Consider the following 26,705-nt stretch of genomic DNA (forward strand, 5'->3'; position numbering starts at 1 on the left):
GGGTCTTCAGCTGCGGTCTACAGCGCCCTCAGCTGGTATAAACATGTTGCTTGTTTACTACAAAATAAAAATGTCATTTAGAAATCAACGTATTTACAAATTAAAATATTAAAAATAGACAACATCGATTCTCAATGTATATATGTACATTCACCTGAGCAGAATTCTACCAATGTGTTTTGTCCACACAATAATCTCAATAATTCACAAACAGAATTGCTTTTTTCAACAAGTTAAACCACGGTGTTAAAACTGACACTATATTAACAATATCATTTTTAATGAATTACAAACGTTTATTGTGTAACTCCAGAGATGATATAGGAACAGAGAAAAATTAAAAAACAAAAACCCCAGTCGGACATTATTGAGAACGTACCAAGACAGCGCATGCGCACAAGCCATATTAAAGATAACATACCAACCTTTAACACAGCTGGTGCTGTTGCATGTGCGCTGTTACTATTTTAATACAATTATCCTACATCCTTAATACTCGTCTACACACACATTAAATAATAGAAACGCGTCCTTGCTTTCTGCAGTTTCATCCGGCTGATAGTAATCTGCCTGCAGCAGAGGGATCATGTTTACCTCCCAAACCTCGTCCTTCCAGGATTCAATTGACGTGGAAGAGAGGGATGATTTTGACAGCGAAGAAATTACTGGATTCATCCAGAAAGTTCAGCTGAACAGCTACTACACCATCTATCTCTATCAAGGCACGAGGTAATGGTCCATGCTATTCCTCACATTTTCACGACAGCTGTGTTATAATCTTCTCTTAACCATTGCGAATTAGCAGGAATCTTTATGTCCACAGTGTAATTTTACGCGTTAGTAACAATGATATTAAGTAAAACAGAAGAAATAATATTACAGTTATTCATTTTGGATTGTTGGATTGTTATTATTGTGCACAACAGTGGTGGAAAATATATTCATAAGTACTAATGCCACACTGTTAACATCTCAAGTAAGAGTAATGCATTGAGAATGGTACTTAAGTAGCTAAAAGCATTTAAGTCCGATTAGGAAAATGAACTTTAAGTATTCGGAGTAAAAGTCCTCATTGCAAACAAACAAACAACAAACAAATATTTTAAGGCAAAAGCAGCAAATCTTCACTTTTCAGAAGCTGGAACTGAGAATATTTTTAAACTTTGTAATTCATATTTATTTTCTGTTACCCACTCATAGTGACTTAAATATAATGTTGGCTGGTTTAATCCATACAAAATGATCGTACTTTTAAGGTTTCCCTTAGTATTGTGTGTAAAAATCTGGATTTATAAGGTAACTAGTAATCAATCTGTCAAATAAATGTAGTGCAGTAAAAAGTTTTTAAAAATGGCTTCCAAAATGTAGTGTAGTAAGTGTAAGTATAAAGCAGCATAAAATGAAAATACTCCGGTTAAGAATAAGTATATCAAATGTGTACTTAAGTACAGTACTTGAGTAAATGTACTTAGGTTCTTTCCACCACTGGTGCTCATTAACTACCCCTATTTTAATATTTTTACTGGACATTACTTAATTACTGTTCTTGTTTCATGAATACAACCAGCTCCCTGGTGTGTGACTTTCTGTACCACTGTTTTAATTATCATACAGTCAATGATTCTGACCTCCTCTAAAGCACTCTTGAGGTTTTGTTGTCCTTTGTTACTGAAATTGACACTCCTGCAGGTCAAACCAGATGTGTTCATTAAACACTAACCGGGTGATGAGTAAACTGTCAATTGTCTTAGATCTGAGGCTTCTGCAGAAAATGCGGCATGGAACCAGAGACGAGCAGACTCCACAACCAGTCTAGATGACTTTAGGTAACAAAGGAGACACCAACCACCTTCTCGTTTCTTCCGTGGTCGTTTCTCACTTTGGCCTTGACTGTTGTGCATTGGTATTTCCACGGGCTGCCATGGGACATCCAATCAACATGCTGCTTTCATTCGTGACTTTGTTCTGAATGGTCATTGCTATGGTGCTGAGTTACATATCTTAACTTCAATGTGTCAAGTGGAGCAACATGCGAATCCATTTCCTTTGAATAATGGTACAATGTCCATGGCACAGTTCTAGCAATGTGACTCAGTTGTGTGTTGTGTTGTGTGGCTAATGCTCATCAGCTTTCTCCATCCGTTCTCCATTGAGTGGTTTCCAAATTCCTCATAGCTTACCGTTGTTGCTCATATCCATGCTGACTCTCTGCTCTGCCCACAGCCTCACACTGATTGACAGCAGCCTGCCATCAGAGGCGGAGCCGGAGTTGCGGACATACATTTCAAGGAGGCTGAGCAAAGGTGCCCTGCTGGGAGGCATGGGTAACATCGCCACTGTGGAACTCAGGTACCAATTAACATGTTTCAACACAACTGTTTTGCTCTGGTAATGCTACACACTACTTTGATTGTTTCTTGGATGCATCACATGCTATAATATCCTGTTATAAACAACCATTGTATGAAGTCTGTTTGAAACCATCACAGAGAGAAAATAAATTCAGATGGAAATGAAGGTTGAAAATATGTTGGTTAACACAAATGTGTTGATTATTTACTCTCCCCAGTATCCCAGAGCAGGCAGTGGGCTGCTACTGCTGCCTCCTGGAGCAGGAGAGGTCTCCTGAACAGCCTGATGCCGATGGAAACGGATATGTCATCTGCTTCCTGGGCGGCTCTGAAAAAGGACTGAACTTATATCCTTTGCACACAGTCCTCATCAACCTTAGTTCTATGCCTCCTCCAGCTCGAATAATCTTTGTGCTTTCCTGCATCGTTGTATTTCTTCACATTGTTGTAATTTTGTACAGAGAAACTGCCAATAGTTCCTCTTCCTTAACCCAATACACATTTAGATTAGAGCTTGATAAATACGTCCAAGGCCTGCATAGCAGCCTGCAAACCCCAGAGGTAGGAGAATATATTAACCGTGTGAGGAAGTAATATATTTGCCATTATATTATTAATGAACCACTGACTCAGCGCTGTGTTTATGTGTGTGTCAGCTGCTGAACCTTGAGACGGAGGTGCGCCCCTATCTGAGCCGTTGGTACGAGGAGTCTGTGATGCACATCCATCGGATGGTGCAGCTGGTTCAGAGCAACATCAGCTTCCTGCTGCATGCTGTGAGTCATGTTTTACTTCTAGAGGATGTCCAATAGAGTGAGCACTTTCTCTCACTTGTAATGAAACATAGTGAAAGAGTATGTAGTGTGTTACCAGGCAGGTATTCCTTGAAATGTTTATTTACCGTAGACTGTATTTACATAAAGGAATTTACCCTATGCATTAAAAAATTCAAGTTGATTTATTTCCTTATATTTCCCCTATTATATATTTTACTCTATTTAGTTTTTTGACATTTTACTGTTGATCATTATGAATTATTTGTATTGTAGTTTATTTTTTTATCAACTTCTTAATAAGACATACATTTTTTAAGTTTTGGAAATGGCTTGTGAGGCACTTTGAGGTGCATTTGATTTGATCCGTGCTATATAAATAAAGTAAGATTGATTGGTTTAAGACGTACATTTTCTACACAACAATTTTGTGTGCAGGCTCTGAGTCACACACTTGTGGAGGTCAAAAATTCAGATGAGAGGACAAAGACCGATGTGTCCAGGTGAGTTACACGACAGTTCTTGTAGCACATCTTTATTAATGATTAATGTATGCTTAAAAAAATAGCAGGCCTTTTGTTTATTTCCATGTAGTACAGATTGTAAATAGCCATCTATATCTATGTCTGTTAAAAGTCTGCTGTATTCTGTACTAGGTTCATCAAAGCAGCCAGTTTGCAGGGTCTGTCCCAACAAGACACCACAACAGCCTCTCTGTGTAAGGCTATCTCAGAGGACACACAATCTGACCTGATCATCGACTGCTCCACCAGCCCCCCCACTCTCTCTAACACTGGTTAGTCATGACACAAACCTGATGAAGAAAAGTCATTTTTGCATGTTTGTACTTTCTAAGAGTTTTATGCTATGTCTTCTCCCCCAGTGAGCAATCGTTTCTGTGATGACTGGATTCAGGCATTTCTTAACGCTGCAGAGCGTTGTAATCCTTTCCTGCTCAGACAGATTTTGGAGAACTTCAAACTTAAGGTGAAAAACAGACTTTAATTGTGTTTTCTGCCTCTTTTTTCTCTGTTTTCATGTGCTAAAACTCATTTCCCCAGCAGTCAATTTGTCATGTAAACTTGAGTATTGGACACTTTTGTGTCTTATGTATAAATGTTACGACTAAAACACTTTTGAAATACTGATGGAATAGCTTTCTGTACGTTGAAAAATGCCCCAATGATAATAAGTATAGTGTAAAATGCTTTTATATTCTTCAAGTCTATCATTTTTTTTTTTTTTAGATAAAAGCCATCGAGCCCACAATATTGAGAAACATTGGTCAACATCTCTCAGTTCCTCTTGGCAGATACACTGTATAATATCTCATTTACACTGTCAGTTTTTCCTCCAGATTGCTTCCCTTTTTTATTCAATTTGTTTCCTCCTCTCTTTTAACCACAACTCGCACTTCGCAGGCCATCCAGGACATGAATAGCCTGAAGCGCTTTGTGCGTCAGGCCGAGATGAGTCACTACGCCCTGTTTCGTTGCTATCGGTTCCTACAGGGCTGCGGAAATGGGGATGTGTTGCTGCAGAATGCCAGGGCGGAGCACAGCGACCTTCCTGAAGCCTGCAGCATAATCACCGTCCTGGAGGAGTTCCTCAAGGATCAATCCCAGGCCCAGGCATGATTACATAACAACACCTCCCTTCAAGTTGTTGGGCTTGTTGCTGGAGAGACAGTCTGTACAATAACCTGTACAGTTCTGAACCTAGCACAACATCCTAAGTCAAACATCAGTTTGCTAAATGAATATTTTCCAGAGCCAGAAAAGAAGTGGTGATAACCTTTACCATGTACTGTAAAACACTGACAACTGACACCCAGCTTCCCTCTTTCTTTAATGCTAATGATGGTTTATGTGGTGTGTAACTTTACTGCACTTTAACAATACAGGTTCATTTCGAATTGAAGATAGTAAAAAAGAAATGACAGTGACCTCAGGGTGCAGAGAAGTTTAGTTGTATTCGTAGAGTGGCACCTTCCCAACATTTATCCTTCTGCAATTATAAGTGTGTAACAATACTTTGAACCAAATATTACTACTACTCTGTTTTGCTATCTGACAATGATCACAACACAGAACCGATCCAAACTAAAGCTTCTTATTGGAGTGGAATTATATATATATTACTTGTCTGAATATCATTTTGTATTTTTGTTAATTGTACCTCCTTTGAGAAGAAACACATTGAGAATGCACAAATCACTTTTATGCATTGCTTGTTACAAAGGCTTTATTTGTGCTTACATTCAAACCTAATACCTGCACTACAATACTGTTGTTGTTGGATGAGTACTGCTTCTGTATGTGTGTGTGTCTGTCCAGTGATATGAGATGTTTAATCCTAGGCTGAGAAAAATAAGTGTTGTTGATACCGTGTACATGTTCACTTTCTTCTGAGATAAATCTTAAAGTTGTATTGGAGGAGCCAGCAAGAGTTAACCAGACTTTTATACATTTAAAACAATTATCATTATGACTATAATCATAATGATGTAAATAGCAATCATGGCTACGGTTAGTCCTCACAGCTGTCCCATTTATTACATTACATATAATTATAATAGTCCTGCCACAGATAGCAGATGTCAGCAGTGGATATATTGATAGCTGTTGGGGGGGAAAGATAATAACAACCATAATGAATACATTACCCACCGTAGCTTTAAAAGCATTCACCAGCTGTAGGATTAATGAGATTAAACTGGCACTATGTGACCAGCTAATCACTACATTTATCAAGCTTTTTGTTTTTTCGTTTCAAAGCTTCTCCAATATTACCCCGAAAAGAAAAAGATCTAAACACATAAATTAAAATGTAGAGTAAAAGAAGATGCTATATACAATTGCTTGCAGTAAATATTGGCATGTTTAAGTTGTATTGTTCCCTTCCTCTTGTACCTGAAACATGTGTTTTTTGTATATTGCATTAAACCCATAAAGGGGTTTTGGAACCATCAAACCAGTCCAAAGTGTGTAATACAGCAATACAGTTGGTGGTGTATACTTTAAAACTGTGAACCTGGGGACATGTAACTGAGTACACAGTTGTGAACCAGTTCTGTATACAACAGTGTGATAATTATAGTTATAGGTGATCTTTGTCTTGTATAGAAGGAGATTAAATAAATACCAGAGCTGAACCCGACTTGTGGTTGTGCATTTTATCTAAAGTGACAATCATGTTTTGCACATTCATACAGTGTGTGTGTGTGTGTGTGTGTGTGAGGCAGCACATATTCTGTGTCTGGCCCACAGGTTTAGAGAGAGTCTATCGTGTCCTCAAGCTGGACCTCATATCCTCCAATAGTCTGCGTCCTCCGGCTGGCACTCTGCAATTGCAAAAAAAACAACGGAAACATTGAAATAAAAAGAGGATGATGCTGTTGTTGCATACGTTGATCAGTTACATTCATATTTCTGTGTACACTTATGAAGCTGGTTTCCTTTCATATGATAAGTGAGAGGACAAAGACATGTTGACGCAAAGCAGGATTTACCTGAAATGTGATCAGGCTTCCTCAAAATAGAGCTGGGTACGTCATAGATGCTCTCTGGAGGGTCTGAAATAGATGTAGGCATGAACAACCCGTTTTTTTATAATTATGCTATATCTAAATCAGCCACTGGTGAAAGAAACTGAAAAAAAGAAGAAATGCACTCACTCGGATGTTCAGCAGCCCTCCTGTAGGAAATAGGAAAGTCATACACGCCCTCTTCCATCTGGTTCCCACACGCCCCTAAAAAGACACATGAAAGGGCCTATCATTTAAACACCAGCATACTGTACTGTGTGTCATGTTACAATAGATAGTGCATTAAAGTATATAAGAACCTACTGTTTCTAAGTGGTAAAATGTCATAGTCTCCTTCCTGTGTGTTGCTCACCCGACTGGGGCATACTGAACTGGTAACTGAAATCAGACAGAGTAGTTAGAGCCACATGGTGGAAAGCACAACTTTAAAGCTAGAGTTGGCAGCTTATTTTTTCACATCATTTGAAATATATAGAGATATCTAGAAGAAGGAAACCTTAATGGTCCCACCGAGGGAAAATGCACATTCAAATTTACATTCTGCCCCATAGTGGTAGGAGCAGTGGGCTGCCATTATGTACAGCGCCTGGGGAGAAGTGTAGGGAATTGTGCCTTGCTCAGGGAATCCTCAGTAGCACTTGGTCTTTCAGGGACTTGAACCAGTGACCTTCAAGATCCCTATGGGCTTCGCTACCACTGCCCATCTGGCCTTTTATGATAATCTGAAGCCAATCACAGGCCATTTCAGAGAAAATGGCATTTTTACTGGATGTTCTACAAATGCAGATGCAGCCCCTACAGATAGTGAAAGCGAGAGTCAATAGTGGCATATTATGCAGGGCACGTTTCTACTTACAGCATTGACGGGCATAACAAATATTGTCTGACAATATAAGCGATATACACTGCCTGACCAAAGAAAAGGTCACACTCTAATAATCGTTGGACCGCCTTTAGCTTTTGATTTGTGGCATCGTTTCCACAAGCTTCTGCAATGTCACAACATTTATTTCTGTCTTGGATTAATTTTTCGCCAAGATCTTGTATTGATGACGGGAGATTCGACCACTGCGCAAAGTCTTCTCCAGCAGATCCCAAAGATTCTCAATCGGGTTCAGGTCTGGACTCTGTGGTGGCCAATCCATGAGTGAAATTGATGTCTCATGCTCCCTGAACCACTCTTTCACAATTTGAGCCCGATGGATCCTGGCATTGTCATCTTGGAACATGCCCGTGCCATCAGGGAAGAAAAGATCCATTGATGGAATAACCTGGTCATTCAGTATATTCAGGTAGTCAGCTGACCTCATTCTTTGGGAACATAACGTTGCTGAACCTAGACCAGACCAACTGCAGCAACCCCAGATCATAGCACTGCCCTCACAGGCTTGTGACCTTTTTTTTGTCCGGGCAGTGTATAGCCTATGTATAAGTGAAGGAGACCAAACGTTGCTACAGTTTACCTGCAACAAGAGCATGGTTTGTTCTCCTTATCTGAAATGTTTCTCCAAATTGTATCTAGCTAGAGAATCAAATCACAGTATGTCATTCCAAAGGGCTTTACAGACCCACATGTCTACAAAGAAAACATGACAGTAATTCCCATAGAGTTGGGGCTACATAACATCATCAGGATGAATGATGGGGATGATAAATAAATGTCTAGCAATCCTGAAGGTTACAGTATGAGGAGTGTGCATGAGCCTATACTCAACCAAGGGTCAAGGACAGAGGGAAGAGCTGCAGGGTGAGGGCTGTAAATCAAATTCTAGCTTTCTTTTCCATTTAAAATACCTGACCTGGGACATCATAAAAGGTTATTATAGAATTTATACCAAGTGAAGCAAAGAAAAACCTGGCTTTGAGAGTAGAGCTGAAAGGGAAATCTTGGAAGGTGAAAATAGGCAAATCAAATTAAAGTTAACCATTGTGTTGCTGGTAGCCACAGGCTGGAGATGTGTTTTGTTGCGTGGCTTCCTCAGGGTTCAGCTCCTCTGATGGGCAGTTGGGTGAGGCGGTGCTCCAGATGTCATGGTGGATGCGGTTTGTCGGGGCGGGGGCAGAGAGGGGCCGAGCAGGCAGAGACTCCATCACACTGTGTGAGGCGATGGCTGCGCTGCTGTTTAATCTCTCTCGCTGCTCACACAGTTCCAGGCTGAGGAGAAGTGAAATGGTCAATAGCTCGAACATTTACTGCTTTACTTCAACTTTAGAATTTACTTCTGACTTACTTTGTGCTTCTGAAGTCTGAAATCCCAGAGGTAGAAAGATTCATGGCCTGCCAGAGGCATGTCACCCACTCCTTTCTGAGGGCTTCTGTTTCTGCTGCCTACACACACACAACCACTCACACACACACACACACACACACACACACACACACACACACACGCACACACACACACACACACACACACACACACACACACACACACACACACACACACACAACCACGCACACAAAAAACCACACACGTACACCAGAGTTTGGATGTACCCTGAAACATTCTGCCACACATATGGTCTGAACGTCTATTAGCTTGTGATCAAACCACAGTGGTGACTTACCAACACTTTCCTCTTTCCATTGGTCATGACGATCTCAAACATAAAGCGATTACTGGCAACTCTCTGGACTTTTCGCACCGACTGCACCTGACACCAAAAAAGTGGACGGCGAGAGACTCAGCCAAGGCAAATTGACAAATATAGCATATTTGACGGTAAAGAATAAGCTAATTTTAAAGGACATTTAAATAAAACAGCCATTATATGTACAAACACTTCTGAGGATAACTAACTACAGATAAAGCAAAAGTGGTGGTGGAAGAATTTAATATTTTACTTAAATCTAGAGTACATATTTGAAAACAATAATAATATTTTGTATTTATTCCCTTCCCTTAAAGGCAATCAATAAATCAAATATGCAGAAAGAAATTACATTATCTTAAGTAAAAGCTTACTTGAGGTAAAGATAGCAAACATAAAAGCATTAACATCAACTGAAAGTGCCAAAAATATTTTGGATTTATATTAAACACTAGATTATTATTAGTTACTTAACGACTAAAGCTGTCTATTGGAGTGATAGCATGAAGTAACATTTAATGGAAGTACTCCAAATTGTACTTAAGCATGCAGTACTTGACCAAACACATTTAGTTAGAGACTGAAGCAGTTACTCTTATTCTTATTTTTACAGTGTTAAGATGTGGAAGACTTACTGTGTAAATGTAGTAATAGCCTCTCAAATGTGACTGTGAACAGAGCAATGCAAAATAACTTTTGGGCAGAGGTGGAAAAAGAACTCAGATCTTATACTTTAGTAAAAGTTACAACAGTGTAACTAAAGTAAAACGTCCTGCATTCAAAATGTCGCTTAAGTAAAAGTACAAAAGTCAGCAGCAAAATATACTTAAGAACCAAATCTAAAAGTACTTTATCACTGGTTTATAATTAGTGATGCATTCATGTGTCTATCATTTCAATTTTGCAGTATAAGATAAGGATAACTTTTTGTATACTTCCAGATAACTCCATCCATAATACTACATCATAGCGTATACGTTTATTTAATTGTTGTCCTAATCATATAAATCTGCAAAAGTAAGTAGTAACTCGTGTTTTCAAATAAATATAGTGGAGTAGAAGTCACATGTAAAGTAGAATAAAATACTTAAGTTAAGTACATGTACCACAAAACTATACTCAACTAAGGTACATGAGTACATTTACTGATCCACCACTGCTTTTCAGTCATTGAGATCGTTAAAGGTAAAGACAGAAAAACTGAAATGTATTTCTTCTGGTTCTGTAACCATCCATCAATTAATTATTTCTTGGCGTCAGGAATAGCAGGAGCTCTTCAGGAAAAATATAAGAAGTCTGAATATACCAGTGATGTATCACAGTGGGGTAAATGTGTACTTACAGCACTGCCATTCTTCTGTGTATAGAAGAACAAGGTTGTGTTTTGAAGCCTGAACCAATATGTCACCCATCTTAGTTTCTAAAAAAAAAAGTGAATCTGTAGCCATTTTTTTACACCTTTATGATGCACAAATAATCATATTTAATACAAAGTAGATTTCAACTTACCATAGTATCTTTTCTTTTCTCTAGGAAGCTTTCTAACAATAATTTAGTCTGATCTAAAGACATGTTAGCTCTCGGTAGATCAACTTTAAACTACTTTGAGCGAGAGTGAAATGACTGTCTACCTGCGTGTGTGCGGTATGACTTCCTCCTCACGCATCCTGAGAGCAATATTGTTCACAACCACATGACATACTCACTTCTCTATTCTGCTTAATAGAAATCATATCTGTCTCGAAGAAACAGCTGATCTTTCTTTAATTTAACAAATATGGTTTTGAAATAACCCCTAATTCTCTCATGAAGAACACACAGGCACAACATGGCATCAGTGGGTGTAAATGTCATTTATTACAGATATTTAAAACCAATTTCTTTTCCTCATTGCTCTTACATTTTGCTGTCACTTAACCCTTATAAGACGCATACATGGCTGGGCCAGATCATACCATTTTCTTTATTGTAAATGGTATGGTATAGAATGAAAATAAACACTTTTTAATAGTTTAAAAAGGTGGGAGAGGTGCACTGAATGGCTGTTGTTAATAGCATACTCTGTTGATATATGGTGCTTCTAACTTCATAAAAATATAACATGAGGGACAAAGCTCTATTTGAAAACCAGAAAAATAAAATCAGAAAATAATGGTACACCATAAGGACTGCTTTGATAAAACTAAATACAAAAATACATGGAAAATGTCCATCTGTTTCATGCGGTGCACTCAAAACAGACAAGACAAATAAAGAAACAGGTTAATAAATAAACACACAAAATAAACAAGTGCATGCCAATCATGACCTCTCTAGCGTTAGATGCTTCGCTAACACCTGTAGGAGCTTTTTGTGCAGTCTGTGGGTTCGATTCTAAAAGTCTTGAGGTTACATACAATAAAACGCTGCATATACACTATATTTATGAACAGATTCAAGTCCCTTTGTGGTGTCACTGTGTATGGCTGCCTCTCTCTGGTCTCCAACCGTCTAACTAGTTAATAATACTGACCTGAGAAATAAAAAGAGGACTGGATCAGCTGGAAACATCCAGTGATCCGTCGAGTCGGACTACACTACACAACATGTCAGCATTTACAAATTGACTGATTTCAAAAGTAAATCTGCTCCTTTCCGCACAACTCGAACAGAAAAACTACACCACACTTCATTTTTTTTGAATACATATAAAATGTAACTATGATTTCGCTCATTTATTTCTTGCTTGTGTTGCATTGTGGGAAAGGGGATGAGGCGGAGTTGAGGGTGGGTTAGTCAGCCAGTGTTTTTGAGTCTTTCAGAGCAGAGTCACCAGAAGGGCCGAAGGGGGGGAGGAGGTGTCATGCCGTCCGATCACCGCTGTTTAAGAAGTGCTCTGTACATGGCGAAGCCCAGCACGGCAAACACCGTGGCCCCGACGCTCGCTCGCAGCCAGAAGGTGGAGTTCTTCAGGTCTGCCTGAGCCATGTGTCTGTGAGAGAGAGCGAGAGACATATCATGTGAGGGGGGAGAATGAAACAAGGAGAACAGGGAGCAGCATATCATACAATACGACGCCATTGTTAAAAACAGCAGCGGGAGGAGTTGCCAACTGACAAGAGAAAGTCATGTGCTCTCTCTCTCTCTCGCTCTCTCTCTCTCTCTCAGGCCTTTCCTTAAATCAGGGTGTTGATGACGAATACCAGCGCCATGTGATACCAGCTTGAAAACAGGAACGCATGCTTTCTCTTGACAGTTGATTTAGTTTTGGGGAAGAAGACAAAAGGAAAGGTGTTGCTCTACGAGAAGCAGCAGCTCTGATTCGCACTTAGAGGAAGGACAACAGAACATTATATAGACCGTAACACCAGCTGATCTGGCAATAAACACAAGCACGGGAGAACTAGAGTATGTGGAATACAAAGCAAGCACTACTATGAGGCAATGGAGACAGCAAACCCAAGTACCACAGCTACTGCACACTCAGGAGAGAAACCAGCATAAAACATGTTCACCTGAGCTCCCTCTGTGAAGGGAAAAACACCTCAGCCTTAAACCTTAAGGGATGGTTGGACATTTAGACAAATATGCTTATATGCTGGACAATAATCTCAGTATACCTCGATCTATACAAAATCTGAACTGTTTTCTCTTCTTTGTTTACAAGAGGTGGAAACAAAGAGAGAAACATTTCTACAAGTGTTTTGTTTCTGTGAAAGGAGTTTGGAAATAAGAGTTTTGAGAGGTAAAACAAAAAGGTTGTGGCAGGTGATTTTGATATGCAAATGTTTGTTTTTGTTGTAATGCTCTTTTCGACCACAAGAGGCTGAAGCGCACCACTTCATAAAACATGAAGTCCTATTGAGAAAATGCGGTTTAAATATCAAAACTTGTATTTTCTCACTTGCCTCTCTGGGCTTCAGTACGTATCTTCCAGCCAAAAAAAATACAATTATTTAGGCTACAGCCAGAAGCCTGTTAGCTTAGCATAAAGAGTGGCGACAGGTTACTAGTAAAGCCTCCAGGCAGTGAGAAAGCTAACCAGCTGCTGAAGTAGCTTCATATTTGACACAAGATAATTCCCAAGATGTCAAACTATCTATAGACTCCATTATGTCTCTCTTTGTTACAGGATATGAACATTTGCAATGGAAACCTTAAAACCTTATACATTTTTACTGAATAGGGAAAAGTTAAACCACAACATTCTCCCCGTCCGGTATACAAATCTAACTCTGAAGAAGGGATTTCTGCTTTTACCTTTCTGGGGGAATTAGCTGCTCAGCAGAGGCCTCCATAAAGATGGACCCTCCATGTTGGAGATGGCTGAAACCTGCTGAGTCTGAATTAAATCCTCTTCTGACAGCAGGAAGCCCCCAGAGCCTCCACCCAGCCCAGCAGCCACACACACCAAGTCACACCGTGGCCCGGGGTCGTGCACACACACAAACACACTCCGATGCAGTAGGTAGAGTGGGGGGATAATTCAAAAAAATATTGACTTGGGCTGAAACTAACAAATCATTTCACTAGCAGTTATTACGCTGTTTACTTTGGTGATTAATTCATTATTAAATGAGTCTATAAAATGTCATAAATATTCCGTGGCAAGTGCTTAGAGTCTGTATTTACAGACATAAAAAAACTACAAAAATGCACATTCAAGCTGAGACTAGAGAACGCATTCTGTCTAAAAACACCTGACCAATATTCAATTATCAAAATGTGTTTTATTACAATGGATGATTCAAACAGCTTGAAAACTGACACAATACTGTCATGTGCCACTGGATGTCAGATGGGATTTAGTTATCATATATATTTTAAGTAAGCCTTAAAGTTGGTCAAGTCTTCCTACATTGAAATGATCTGACTCATCTACTTGCTTTTTGTATGAAAGTGTATCATGCATTATCTACATTGTCTCTTTTGTTAAATAGAGAACAGATAAAACGAACACATCTAAAATCTGATCCTTATCACCCAGCTCTCCCCGCCTGAAAATAAAAGGAACTGCGACCCACAAGCTCAACGGTGATACAATGCGTCCAATGTCACCGCAACACCACACACACACACACACACACAAAAAAGGTACAAACACATCACATTTACACACTGAACACACCACATGGCAGCTATCAATCTCATTGTCATTGGGTAGGATACATTTGAAATATTATTCTTTTTTATCTTTGTAAATAAAGAAGACCTCCAAAATTGTCTTTAATCTAGTTGCTTCCTTTGTCTCATTTTCTCTTTGGCCTGCCCTGACGGATTTCACAAACAATGTGTACCACTTTTCCTTTACTCGATACTATGAAAGGCAACAAAAAAAATAGCAAAGCAACATTTATTCTTTAAAAGACAAAATTAACTTCCATAAGCTGCCTGAATCTACTTTAAATGTGTGCGGCCTTAGAAATGAGTTCAAATTTTGCACACTCAAGATCACAATGTCGTGCCAGTTCAAATGAAAGCATAATTTAACCCAGTCGCCCCGTGCTCTGCCAGGCCTGGCCCGTTAAGTGTCATGCTATTAATAGTGTAACAACCCCCAGAGATTATAAAATAAAGGCGAGTGCTGGATGCAACGATACAAAACGCAGCTCTATGACCGCCCACCCACAAGCGCAGCATTTTTATGCAATAATTGGCTGAAAAAACTATCGATTCCCCAAAAATCCAAAACACAATTCTGCCGTCTTATAGTAAACACCCAACTCTCTCTGCAGTAAGGATCGATAGATGTGAGACTCAGCTAAGGACCGATGCATGCCTTTGGTTATCCACAGAGGTAGAGAGCAGGTGAGCCATGCAGAGGGTTAGCAGAGGGTGAACACATGCAAGAGGAAGAGGAAGAGGGGCAGCCAAAGACATGTTTGTGAACACCTATAGAGGGGAAGGATAGACACACAGACAGAGGACACAAGACAGGAAAAAACAGGATGAAATGACAGGGTGGTGATTGGTACAACAGATTCAATCGAAACATTTTGATTTTAAACTGTTACATTTATGAAGTCTAAACCCACAGGAAACAACAACAGCTGCTTTTGTTTTAAGTATATGGACAATTACCGTTGTGCTTTTCAAAATAAAAAGGTCTCCTGTTGGAGTAGACTTCAGTGTTAATGATGGGATATAGACAAAGGGAGACTGAATACATACTAGGTAATGAATCAGGCAGTCAATGGTTATTAATAAGGGTTAGTGCCAAACAGAAATGAATAAACAGGATGAATGTTTGTTACTTCTATGTGATTCAAAGTTAATCACATAGATCATGCAGACACAAAGGAGGTTTTTAGTTTTAATGAAGCACAAACCAAAGAGAATGGCTGGTTTTTCTTCATCCTTTGAGCACAAAATGAGATTGATAGTCAAGATTCACAGTTGCATATCCACTGCAGGATAGGAAGCAGTAAAACGGTGTGTGGGGTCATGATGAAATGAAAATGATTTTAATTGTAAACTATATTTGTGTCTGTGGGTTAGTAGCAGGTGTTGAGTTTGCACTGCACTTCATGCGTTTCCCACACGGATTCCAACACACGGTCACCTCCCTGTCTAGCAGCCTGGGTGTTAGCTGGCACAGCGCGGTCACACTTCGCTGTGTCAAACTGTACAGAGAGCGGGGGGGCTGGCTGGAGCTGGAGCAGAGACCAAAACACCTCACATGACCATCGTTTTTTTTAAGAATACGACCAAAAAAAGTAAATAAAAACGTAGCTCACTTTTCACTTGTGTGAAAAGCATCTAATATACAACTCCTGTAGAAGGCTGAACACATTTATACAACTATTTAAATTAATATTAAGTTAATGAATAACAATAAACAATTTGAAGAAGTTATAAATGGAATGAAAGTTTATATTATATTCTAAAATGTAATTGAAAATAAATAAAAAAATAGCGATTGAACTCAGAAATTAGCAGAAAATAAACTAATCTTCAGGTTTTGTTCAGATTTGTTTTGCTCATCAGTTTAAAAAAAGAACTGAGTAATGCATACGAGCGACCGCTTTTTGGCAACCCAGTGTAAAGCAGGAAGAGTATTTCCCAGACTGAGTATCAAATTATTCACAAAAAGTAGAGTACACTGTTCACCTGCTTTGGATATCACATTCCATCACATTTAATATTCCCTTCCCCTGAAGTGGATATGCATTGTAAACCGGACCACAGACCAGCACTGAAGGAAAGCAGCTGTCACCATCGCCATTGTTAGAGAGCTTGGGTGAAAAAGGAGCCGACGGACCCGGGGGGGGTTAGACCCGAGAGCGGGGGACACAGAGAGGAGGAATGAGGCTATGCTAAAAACACAAAAGCTTATCCTACGTATGAACCTGTTGAACACGACCCTGCAGAGCTGGGCCTTTATACTGCGCAGCAGCTCCAACCTGAGGAGGGTCTGACACAGGCAATAGGAGCACCTGTTGCAGGCACACATGCAGCGCAGACGGGCGTGGCTGTGGAAAGACACACACGAAGACGTGTATTCACCACCACAGAAAGACAACACGTACCAGACAACATGAACAGAGGAAGAGGAGGTGGAGGCCAAAGTAGATAACCACTATTATCTAACCACTAGACTAAATGAAATAACCAGAGATACTTACTTCTGCACTGCTGCCATTTATTCCTCAACTCAGACAGTAGACAGACGTATTGACAGGAAAACATTTATAATCAACGTGCCATGTCTCAACTTAAAGGAGAATAAACTCAAGGAATCCACAAAGAAAGGAAGGGAACATTCACAACAACAGACGACTGGTCCCATTACTTCAAATATATGATTTAACCAGTAAACAGGTGGTAGGATGAATATTAAGAATCTGTTGTGGTCATGATTAATGCTTTTTAATATTAACAAGAGGCAAACCATTGATTAATTGCATACAATGAAATGAAACGTTCCATATACTATTTAAAAAGCACCTTAGCCTGCGCTGGGTTGACATTTTCAGTCTGAATAATCAGTTCACTGTCTGACCCAGAATTCACCCTTTATCATAAGATCGCATTACTCCTCAAACTCATGGCCTAGAACGGGGTCTCTCATGCTTTCATTCAAGTGTAGATGATAGGATTAATGGCTTGGTCCAATTAGATTAAGTAGCCAGGCTTCATTAGGTTCCAATTAATCTCCTCTGAAATCTCTGCTGATCAGGAAGCTTTAGAGTTTAGAGACTTTACTGGTTCTGTGCAGTCAAAGGCACGAGAGACCCATATGCATTTCAGTTGTATTGTATTGACTTCTCCGGCAGGTTTACACCTAAAACAGCAAATACACGTGAATCATTTTCCCACAATTTAACCTTTGAATATCGCAGGCACTTTCTAATCCAAACATCCAGGAGAGAGGTTAAAGTGGACAGGCACACAGGAGATAATGGGCATGGTGGATCAGGCTTGGATAGTTAACCTGGTGAGAGCACAAAGAGGTTAATACTCACGGGTACATGGCCATGGTGGTGAGTCTGGTGTAGATGTCTTTGTTAGGGGCCTCGATGCTGCTGCATGTGAACGGCTGGGGCGGGTGGAGCTTGTGCTTGCGGCAGAACTCGTGAGGAGAGAGGCTGTAGTGCTGCCGTACTTCGTGCAGGTCAGACTTGGCGGCGAGCACCACGCAGGGCGTCTTGCTATCGATGAAGTATTGCTGCCAAACGGGATAGATAGACGTTACTCGCTGGCCTGTGTGCAGCCGGCCGTACGAGCCTCATCTCCTGAAACATACCTTGTACACTTTGGCGCAGTATTCAAAAGAGCGAGGGTTGTTGACGTCGTACACCAGGCAGACTACATCACAAGCGAGGTCCGCCTCTGACAGGAAGTCAAAGTCTGGCATCACCTCATGGAGCTAGATGTGTGCATAGCAGGCAGGGGACAGAGAGATAGAGAGTGAGTGTGCAGGTAGAGGGATTACCGTCCAGCGCTGATGCACTGTCAGCTGCGATACAGATTATATCGGGAGTAATCCAAACAGCAGATGATGAGTGAGTACTTCTTACCAGCAGGTATTTCTCCTGACCGTAAACGTAGGTCGTGCTGATGGCGTAGAAGGACTTGTGGTCTTCTCTAATCTGCCTCTGTCTCTGTGGAGGGTGACAAACACATTAATATCAGATACACTACAGACTGTTTATAAGAGGGTCCCTTTTGCTCGTTTGCTCCAACACTGGGAGTTAAAAACGTAACGCATACCATAATATTTTAGCATTCTCTTAATGTTGTATAATAAATCAATTTGACCTGTTTGCAATTTTGCATGAATGGTGTAATATGAGTTCATCAATTGTTAAAAAATGTGCTCATATTGACAATCTGTCCTCTTTCATTCCTCTAGGAGGTAAATCAAGTATCATTTACTGCACATTGTTTGGAAGCCTGGAAAAAATATCCCATTTAAAAAGACACTTCAATATAATTTGAAGCTATGATTTCCACTAACCTGCAGGTTCTTGCCCAGGAAAGCTTGGAGGAAGCCGCTCTTCCCGCTGCCTCGGGCCCCCAAGACGTTGCAACGGAAGACGCTGCGCTGGGTCTGCTTCTTCTGCAGGTCGATGCGCTTGCTACGTGTTACTGAAAGGACAGGAAATGCACATTTACAAAGTGGGAACATGCATGATCCATGGCCACATACAGGAAAAGTCATGTCTTTTTTTAGGCATAATCGCAAATATATCTCTTACCTGTAACGGCAGCAGCTTGGGAATCCTGTTCATAGATGATAGAGTAGCCAAGGTACCCTAAGTACTCCAAACTGCGCTGTACATCTAGATAAGTTGTCAACCTAACACAGAAAACACAAAGAGCATGAGGAGGCTGAACTTTTGTACTTTGAAATGTTTATTCTACATGATTATGTCAAACAGTACTGTGGCACGTACGTCTGGTGTGTGATTGTGTGTGTGTGTATTCATAGCCATGTTCCACACTCACGTCCACTGGGAGAGGTATCCCTGGTATGTGATCCATCCCTGCTCATTAGTGCACACCGTGTGGTTGACATCCGGGCCCCAGGGCATGTAGGGAAACACTTTGAACAAGTCCTTCACCTCCTCTGGCGACAGCGCACAATCTCTGTCCTGGGTCATACCAAGTGCACATACTTACACTCACAAATGTGGACATTAAAAGAACAGGATAAAGGATGTAATGCCTATGAATATGTAGACATAGATATAGTAGATGGCTTTCATTTCGAATCACTCACTTTGTCATGTTTGTCGAAGACACTCTGGAGGAAGAGGTAAGCGTTGTGATTAAGCTCTGTGGTGCAGTCCGGGGGGATCTTTATCCTGCGACACAGGGACACACAAAACAATCCCTTTCAGAAGTGACAAAGGAAGAAAGAATCTGCCTAAATCTCTTCAAACACACGGCAGTCAACCAGAACTAATCTGTAAAGAAGACGAAATGACTGAGATATAAATTGCCTTATTTCAAAAGAGGAATAGGACATCCATAAGACAGTGAATGATTTTGGAAAATTATAAATGAAAGGGCTACATTAATGTGACCCCGAGCCATTAGGCATGAAAGGATTTTGTAAAATAATATTTATTTGCAGCATCTTTAGAGCTGCAACCATAACAATTATTCTGAAACTATTTAGATTTTTATTAACCGTTTGCAGGACTACTTTCAAGCAAAAATGACAAATACTCTTTGGATCAAAATGTTGAATAAGTATATATATTTGTTCTACTATTTCGATATTAGTACAGGCAATTTACTCCTTGGTCCGTGGGAAACAATACGAAAAAAAGACTACCAATAACCCCTGTGTGTGCGCTTGAAGTGTGCCCTTACATGGGGAACAGGTATTCCTGTGTGAGCTCCAGGTCATCGTCATATCCAAACCTCCGCAGCACCGTCCAGGTGGTCTCGTGTCGGCCTCGCTGGATGAAGAGGGTGTGCAGGAACAGGAAGCCTGCAGTAGAAGACGCAAGTATGTGATAAGCAAATGTCATAAACAATGGACTTAAAAGATAAGCAGCAAACCAAAGAGCAGTTTCTGACCTTTGAGTGAAAGTCCGTTGTCCTTGACTCCATCCGTCATGTTTCTCCTGACCACGTTCTTCACATCCTCTAAAGCCTGAGGCGCCAGCGGTGTGTTGAAGCACGTTTTCTGAACAAAAAAACAGCCATAACATAGTGTGCCATGAGAAAGGGGGAAAGGTTTTCAAGATTGGTTTAAGTTTGAATCTGCCTAATTTAGTTTTGAATCTCATCTATTCATGAACAAGTTGAAAACCTTACCTGGAAAAAGTTGAGCTCATTGTCATTAAGGATGCCGTCGTTGTCCAGGTCGGACACTTTAAAGATTCTAGTTAAAGACTTGATGCAGGAAGGCTTCAACTGTAATACAGAAGAAAGAGAATGATGAAGTGGGCTAAATTAAAGAAATACCGAATACAGAATGACTTAAATCAGTAAGCATAGTCGCAGCTACCTCCAGGGATGTACCAATACAACTTTTTCTCCAATACTGGTGCTCTTTTTACCCCTAGTTTAAAATCTTTTTTCCGTGAGTCAAGTCACATGATTCCATTTTCCTTCATTCTTGTCGCCTGCTGGGTCTTACGAACTCAGGAACGTTGGTGTATTGTGTGGTTAATGTTTAGCATTGGGACTGAATGGCAGTCTAAACCTAGTTGCTTGTTTGTATCTTGCTGAGAAATGTTAAACTCAGAAAGTCGGCTTAAGATACTTTAACGCTCTCACCTCCTTCTCCTCCGGGCAGTACAGGGGTCCTGTCGGGTGGAGCACAGCCTTCTGGGCGTAGTAAAACAGCTCGGAAATGTTCTTGAGGTTTTTGGCGGAGCACTGAGGGAGAAGAGGGAATGGAAAATTAACAGCACATATCAAACTTCTCTGCTCAGACTCAGATTTTACACTAGAGTCAAATAAACTGTAAATTACTGTACCCTAAACATAAACACTTAAAATACTTAATATTTAACAGTCGAAAAATATCAAAAATATGATATAAATAATACAAAAAAAAGAGTCAATAAAAAATCAATGGTGGAAAGAAACAAGTACATTTACTCAAGGGGAGTTCTTCAATACGAGTTATTTTAAATTACATTTTATTTTAATCTTTACAACATTATATTTCTACTCCACTAAATTTCAGAGGTAATAATTTCATTTAAATACATTACTATATTTATTTGGCAGTTTTAGTTAAAAGTAACTTTGCATATACTGTAAATAAAAAAGTAAATATTGAGAGCATATAAAATACGATATATAATCTGCAAAAGGATCTATACCAGAAATGTGCGCAGCTTACATGTAATAGCATCAACAAAAAATAATCAACTAGTGGAATAGAACTTACTGTAATGCTGACAAACACATGTTGGCTTCAGAATGAGTACATTTATTTGACTTATTTTGTTCATTATTTGTGTAATTTTACATAAAGGTTTGTTGTCTGCAGTGCAGCAACTCTACCTAAATTAAACATTATAAAATAATTGACACTGACAAAGAAACACAGAGGTATAAATAACTTGGAGAAGCAGTTACAGCACAATCAGGGCCCGGCTGAACACTGAGCCAGCAGTAAAACATTAGTACGTATGTTTCCCCAGGTGTGTGTGTGTGGGTCCTAACTGAATCCCTGTGCATGTGCCTCCTCTCACGTCCTCATCTCCCTCTGTAACCTTGTTACTGATCCAGCTGAGGAGGGCATGACTGAGCTGCCTCGTGCGACGGGGAGGAATCTGAATTAAAGCGTAACGCAGACAGAGGCCAGCTTCCTCTCAACACTCACTGGCCGTCAGTCGGCCGGCCGTGGCCTTAGAGTGCGGGGTTCAGAGAAATAAATCTATCAACCACTCAGTCAGAGTGTAAGTGGAGTCAGGAGCTGGAGCGCAGTGGGGGGTGGGGGATCTGACACAGACCCAGGCTCTCTGACAGTCACTGCTTATATTGGATTTCCTTTGCCAATTCATCGCTCTTAAGTGCTTCATCAAAGTACTTTATTTGATATTTAACCGAGTGAGACCTCCTCACAGCCCTGCCTCAATGTAACCAAAGGTTTGAGTGTGCGTGTGTGTGCGTGCGTGTGTGTGTATTGATATCTCACCTCTACACATGTCTCGATGTCCTGGTATTGATTCATGATTGGCAGGATGGTCTCCATGCTGCTGTGCTCCACCAGGTCCGATTTGTTCCCCACAAGGATCAGTGGTACTCTGCAGTGAAGCCATTTATTACTACATTATAGAGCCCCCTCCATAAGTCAATTGAACAATTAGTTAATTGACAGAATAAATTATAGGCAGCTATTTCAACAGATTAGTTTTTTGTTTTTATCAAAAATGCTGAGAATTGTCAGGTTGTCGCCTCTCCAGAGTGAGGATTTGCTCATTTTCCCTTTTTACATTAATGAAAACTGACTTTTGGGGGATTTTTGAACTGTTGGTTTGACAAAACCACACATTGATTGATGACAAGATGCACCCTGGGAAAATGTAGTAATGGCGTCTTTGGTAAAAATCATTATTAATTGAGAAAAAAGGTGATTTAAAATACTGTTTAACAGCCCTAAAATATACAATATGTTGTCATAATAACACATATTAGCTTTAATGACCATGAAATCATCTCAAAATAAAATGGCACAGCATATCAAATGAATCTATATTCATTCTAATTTGATTTACAATGATTAGAATTGGCAAAACACAACTAATGATTGTATATTGTTCAGAGTGGCATGCAGTTAAGTCAGTATTAGCGTAACAAAGTTAAGCCCTCAAACGTATCCCTAGTTCCCAGCACTCTGAAGCCCACAGACTCAACACCACCTCACTGAAGTGACACACAGGGTAGACAAACACACATCTATTAAAGTGACTGAACACATACCTGCTATCCTTGTCTGTTCTGTCGTTTATGAGGGGGATCCAGTGGCTTGTCACCTAGCGGAGTAAAACACAACATCAAACACTGCAGCGGCACAAACACATATTTATTTTCTCAGACTAAGAAGATTAGATTTTGAAATTCCACAAACACTTCAGTTATGTATTTGATTAACTCTGCAGAGTACAGAAAGAAGCCAGTCCCACCTTTTCAATTGACTTCTTGTTGTTGACTGAGTAAACTATGCAGATTACATTGGCCTGTAAAGATAAACAGCAATATCAATACATGTGTTCAGGTATTACAAAACCAGATGAGAGTGAGAGTCAGGTCAAACCAACCTTTGATATTTCTTGGAACAGCTGCTCTTCTGACTGTTCTGCCTCTATAAAAGGTGTCAAAAAGGACCCATCAGTACAGTAAATAACATGTTATCAAGCCTTACTGTTCCCAAATCAATCTAATACTACGATTATATTCACTAGGGATCATTAAAACATATTAATTTTGCAGTCTGTGAGTGTGTGGTAGGTCGGAGATTTACCTGAATAGTCCACAATGTGTGTGGGCACCCTCTCTGGGGTGACGTCAGCTGGGATGGTGATCTCCTCAGCTCGAAGAGGAACCTGGGGGAAAGAAAGCGAGGATTAACTCTTCTGACAACAAGCAGGCCTCGATAAAAATAACATTAGTCTTGTTTTTCTCCTTTTTTAACCTCATGGTTCAGCCAGACCATCCAGCCCATAGTCATTTGATCGGGATGCAGCATAAACCTCTACCAGGATGATAACTTCCGTATCCATGCTCTGATTTCCTGTTACATACCTCATCAGGAAACTCCTCACTGACCAGAGACATGATCAGCGATGTCTTCCCCACCTTGGCTGTACAGACAAAGGAAAATAAAAAATGTGTGTTACAATCTGGCATGACATACAGTACATCTTTTACTGACGGACCTCTCTTCCATCTTTATTGAGTGCTCTGGGTAATGAGTTCAGTAACAGAGCAGCTGAAGCAGAGTCAGAGCTGCAGCTGAGTGCAACGGTTCCCAAAAGAGCATTCACTGAATTCCAGCACAGAGCAAGGATACAACACAAGCTGGAGAAATATGGTCTGGAATAGTCTATGATAGGAAGGTTAGCCAAAGAGTTCCACTACCATTCAATAAGTCATTAGTGTTTTCATTTGAATTATATTTTTGAAGTGAATTCTCCACATTTACTCATAATTTAAATCACAAATTCACAACATTCCCTTTAAACGGCCTAGAAGAAGCTTCTTTCTACCCCAGAAAAGTGCTAGATAAACAAAAGAAAAACAAGCATCTAAACAGCAATGAAACATCCACCTCACGTAATCACTATATAGATATATTAAACATCGATATTCTAACAGACATAACTTGCCAGGCCTTTTGTATTTGATGATTGGATTGAAGCTATTAACTGATTATCCAATTAGTCTATCACTCTAATTCATTTGAAGCGTGCCTTTCTCTGTTTTTCTATATTATTATTGGAAATGTAATGAGTTTTGGGGTTACATTTTTTGACTGCTTATTAAGATAATAAACATCAATTTGAAGACGTCTTAATTCCTGGGAACTCTAATGGTATTTTTACGATTAGATAACACAATATTAGAGACAAAACGTAAATTAAACGAATGGTTGTCTGATTGATCAATAAGGAAACTGACCCCTATAAAGCCCATAATGGCACCCCCTGACAAAGTAGGCCATCCTGCATAGCCTTAACTGAAATAGAAATAGTACTGACGACACACACACGCTTTCAAGAGAACAAACAGACCAGGTGATAAAGCTATTTAAGTGTATCGCATTTATGGTTCAAGTCTGCCCTCACACCTAGGTCCTGGGGAAAGTTAAGCTCTTGTAATGACAAAAATGTAACTCAATATTCAGCATCCAGTATATTTTGGATTTTGGACTATCAGATATAAAAATCAGGATGTTTCAAGACATCACTTTAGGCTTAAGGAATAAAAACACGTGGAAAAACTATGATTTTTGAAATGTTAAGACTGAAAAGGGGATTCAGAAAATAATAAAATTGAACAAAATAATATGTTTAGCCCTGGCCCCTGTTATAATGTTATTTCATACTGCAAATATAAACATATTCTGATATCAAATCTTATTTTTCACTTGCTTTTTACATGATGTAGGTTCTTGTTTGTACAGTCTATTCAATTCCATTACAGCAGGCTAGCAATAAACACCGCCTTCATACTGCTTATTATATTCAGTGACTTTGTAAAGCATTTACACTTGGGATAAACGTTATTTTATGATTACAAACACAGCTTGTGGCAGCCCGGTCATAAGATAATATCCTCCTATGAGAAGTTGCATATTGAATATCAAGATATGGCAGGACATGGAAACACTCGTGATAAAGTATCATGCCCTACGAGATGCTTAACTGGAAACAGCAGCCAGAAACCAAAGCTCAGGATATTTATTCCTATCAAACACTTTGGAAAAGTTGTGTATGATTATGTGTATTATTTGAAAGCAGAAGGGCCACTCACTGCACAGATACTCACATTTTTATAGCTTATTGTACACAGTCTGTTTTAATGTATATTGTACACCATGTTTATATGTTCAGAAGATTGGTATATTAAAGAGTATTTATTTTTCTGTATATTTTATAATGTTTAGATACTCCACTTTTTACTGGGATGTCTATATTTATTTTTATTAGAATTGCATTCTATTTTTTAACATTTCTTTCTGAATTCCTGAAGATTTACTGTTAAAATGCTGCTGTGGCAAAATCATTTAGATAACGTATCTATCTATCCATGGCTAAAACAAATTATTATTTTCAATTCTCTTATTTTCTAAACCCTCTTTCCAGTCTTTAAAATGTTATACATGTGTTACAAAATCATATTTCTTTCACCATTTGTATTTCCTAAAGTCTCTGTCTATCCACTGGGTGCCTCTGCTAGCAGTAGCCTCTAGCTAACTCACTAGCATGTTAGCTAATAAAGCGTTCACCAGCTTCTGGATTAAAGACTACTTACGTTCCCCCACAAGCAGTATCCTCACGTCCTTCCTCATGTTTTATCCTTGCTTCCTTCAACAGAAAGGATAGTCTTTAATGTCTCATGAAGTCCTCTGGATGCCGTCCTCCTACAGCAGCAGGCCCGCGCACTGAAGTCCTGTCAAACTCTCCTTTGTAGGACAAAACGGACGGACAGTTTTTGGAGCTCCTCCGTGTTTTCTACGCGCTTCTTATTTACTTGCGAATATTCAGCTCGGGAGTAAGTGTCATTCAAAGAGTAGTGTGTGCCACATGTCTTTGTAATTTCACGTTAATCACACTCTTTTCGGCGCTTGTATAGTATTTCGCAGTGGATGTTTCATGGGCATGTCCGACCTCCAACACCCGGCAACTACAGCAAGCCGTACAGGACACACTTCATTTGGGTTTTGGTTTTTTTGAAAATCGCGTTATGCTGCTCTCTTGTGCCAAAGAGAGGAGCTGCATCTGTACTTAACATGAATTAAACCACACTTTAGTTGTAAAAAAA

The 26,705-nt window shown here is 39.7% G+C and overlaps 3 protein-coding genes across 6 annotated transcripts; 1 reads left to right on the top strand and 2 right to left on the bottom strand.

Moving 5' to 3' along the window:
• Positions 1-389: 389 nt before the first annotated feature.
• On the top strand, positions 390-6,283 carry c16h17orf75 (chromosome 16 C17orf75 homolog). Of its 2 annotated transcripts, XM_063904800.1 has the most exons (10): positions 390-729; positions 1,752-1,826; positions 2,224-2,349; positions 2,570-2,698; positions 2,852-2,912; positions 3,008-3,127; positions 3,563-3,627; positions 3,781-3,920; positions 4,008-4,111; positions 4,546-6,283. In XM_063904800.1, exons 1-10 carry the CDS (start codon positions 587-589, stop codon positions 4,759-4,761), a joined length of 1,179 nt encoding a protein of 392 aa, XP_063760870.1. In that variant the 5' UTR covers positions 390-586; the 3' UTR covers positions 4,762-6,283. The 2 variants fall into 2 exon arrangements, with proteins under 2 accessions (XP_063760870.1, XP_063760871.1); XM_063904801.1 differs by lacking the exon at positions 1,752-1,826.
• LOC134878635 (uncharacterized) lies at positions 4,960-10,910 on the bottom strand. Of its 2 annotated transcripts, XM_063904803.1 has the most exons (10): positions 10,773-10,910; positions 10,606-10,683; positions 9,899-9,931; positions 9,240-9,326; positions 8,903-9,000; positions 8,597-8,826; positions 6,975-7,049; positions 6,801-6,875; positions 6,636-6,698; positions 4,960-6,467 (listed from the first exon to the last, which is right to left on the bottom strand). In XM_063904803.1, the coding sequence occupies exons 1-10, from the start codon at positions 10,833-10,835 to the stop codon at positions 6,430-6,432; spliced, it is 840 nt and encodes a 279-aa protein (XP_063760873.1). In that variant the 5' UTR covers positions 10,836-10,910; the 3' UTR covers positions 4,960-6,429. The 2 variants fall into 2 exon arrangements, with proteins under 2 accessions (XP_063760873.1, XP_063760874.1); XM_063904804.1 differs by lacking the exon at positions 9,899-9,931.
• Positions 10,911-11,097: 187 nt separating this feature from the next.
• rhot1a (ras homolog family member T1a) lies at positions 11,098-26,583 on the bottom strand. Of its 2 annotated transcripts, XM_063904797.1 has the most exons (20): positions 26,196-26,583; positions 23,964-24,022; positions 23,683-23,764; positions 23,480-23,523; positions 23,345-23,398; positions 23,142-23,194; positions 22,357-22,465; positions 20,982-21,083; positions 20,517-20,615; positions 20,277-20,385; positions 20,067-20,187; positions 19,468-19,552; positions 19,194-19,339; positions 18,944-19,044; positions 18,703-18,833; positions 18,263-18,346; positions 17,989-18,111; positions 17,708-17,910; positions 16,592-16,714; positions 11,098-12,234 (listed from the first exon to the last, which is right to left on the bottom strand). In XM_063904797.1, the coding sequence occupies exons 1-20, from the start codon at positions 26,230-26,232 to the stop codon at positions 12,117-12,119; spliced, it is 1,983 nt and encodes a 660-aa protein (XP_063760867.1). In that variant the 5' UTR covers positions 26,233-26,583; the 3' UTR covers positions 11,098-12,116. The 2 variants fall into 2 exon arrangements, with proteins under 2 accessions (XP_063760867.1, XP_063760869.1); XM_063904799.1 differs by lacking the exon at positions 16,592-16,714.
• Between the last annotated feature and the right edge of the window lie 122 nt (positions 26,584-26,705).

This window comes from Eleginops maclovinus, chromosome 16 (genome assembly GCF_036324505.1).
Source record: "Eleginops maclovinus isolate JMC-PN-2008 ecotype Puerto Natales chromosome 16, JC_Emac_rtc_rv5, whole genome shotgun sequence".
NCBI classification, from domain to species: Eukaryota; Metazoa; Chordata; class Actinopteri; order Perciformes; family Eleginopidae; genus Eleginops; species Eleginops maclovinus.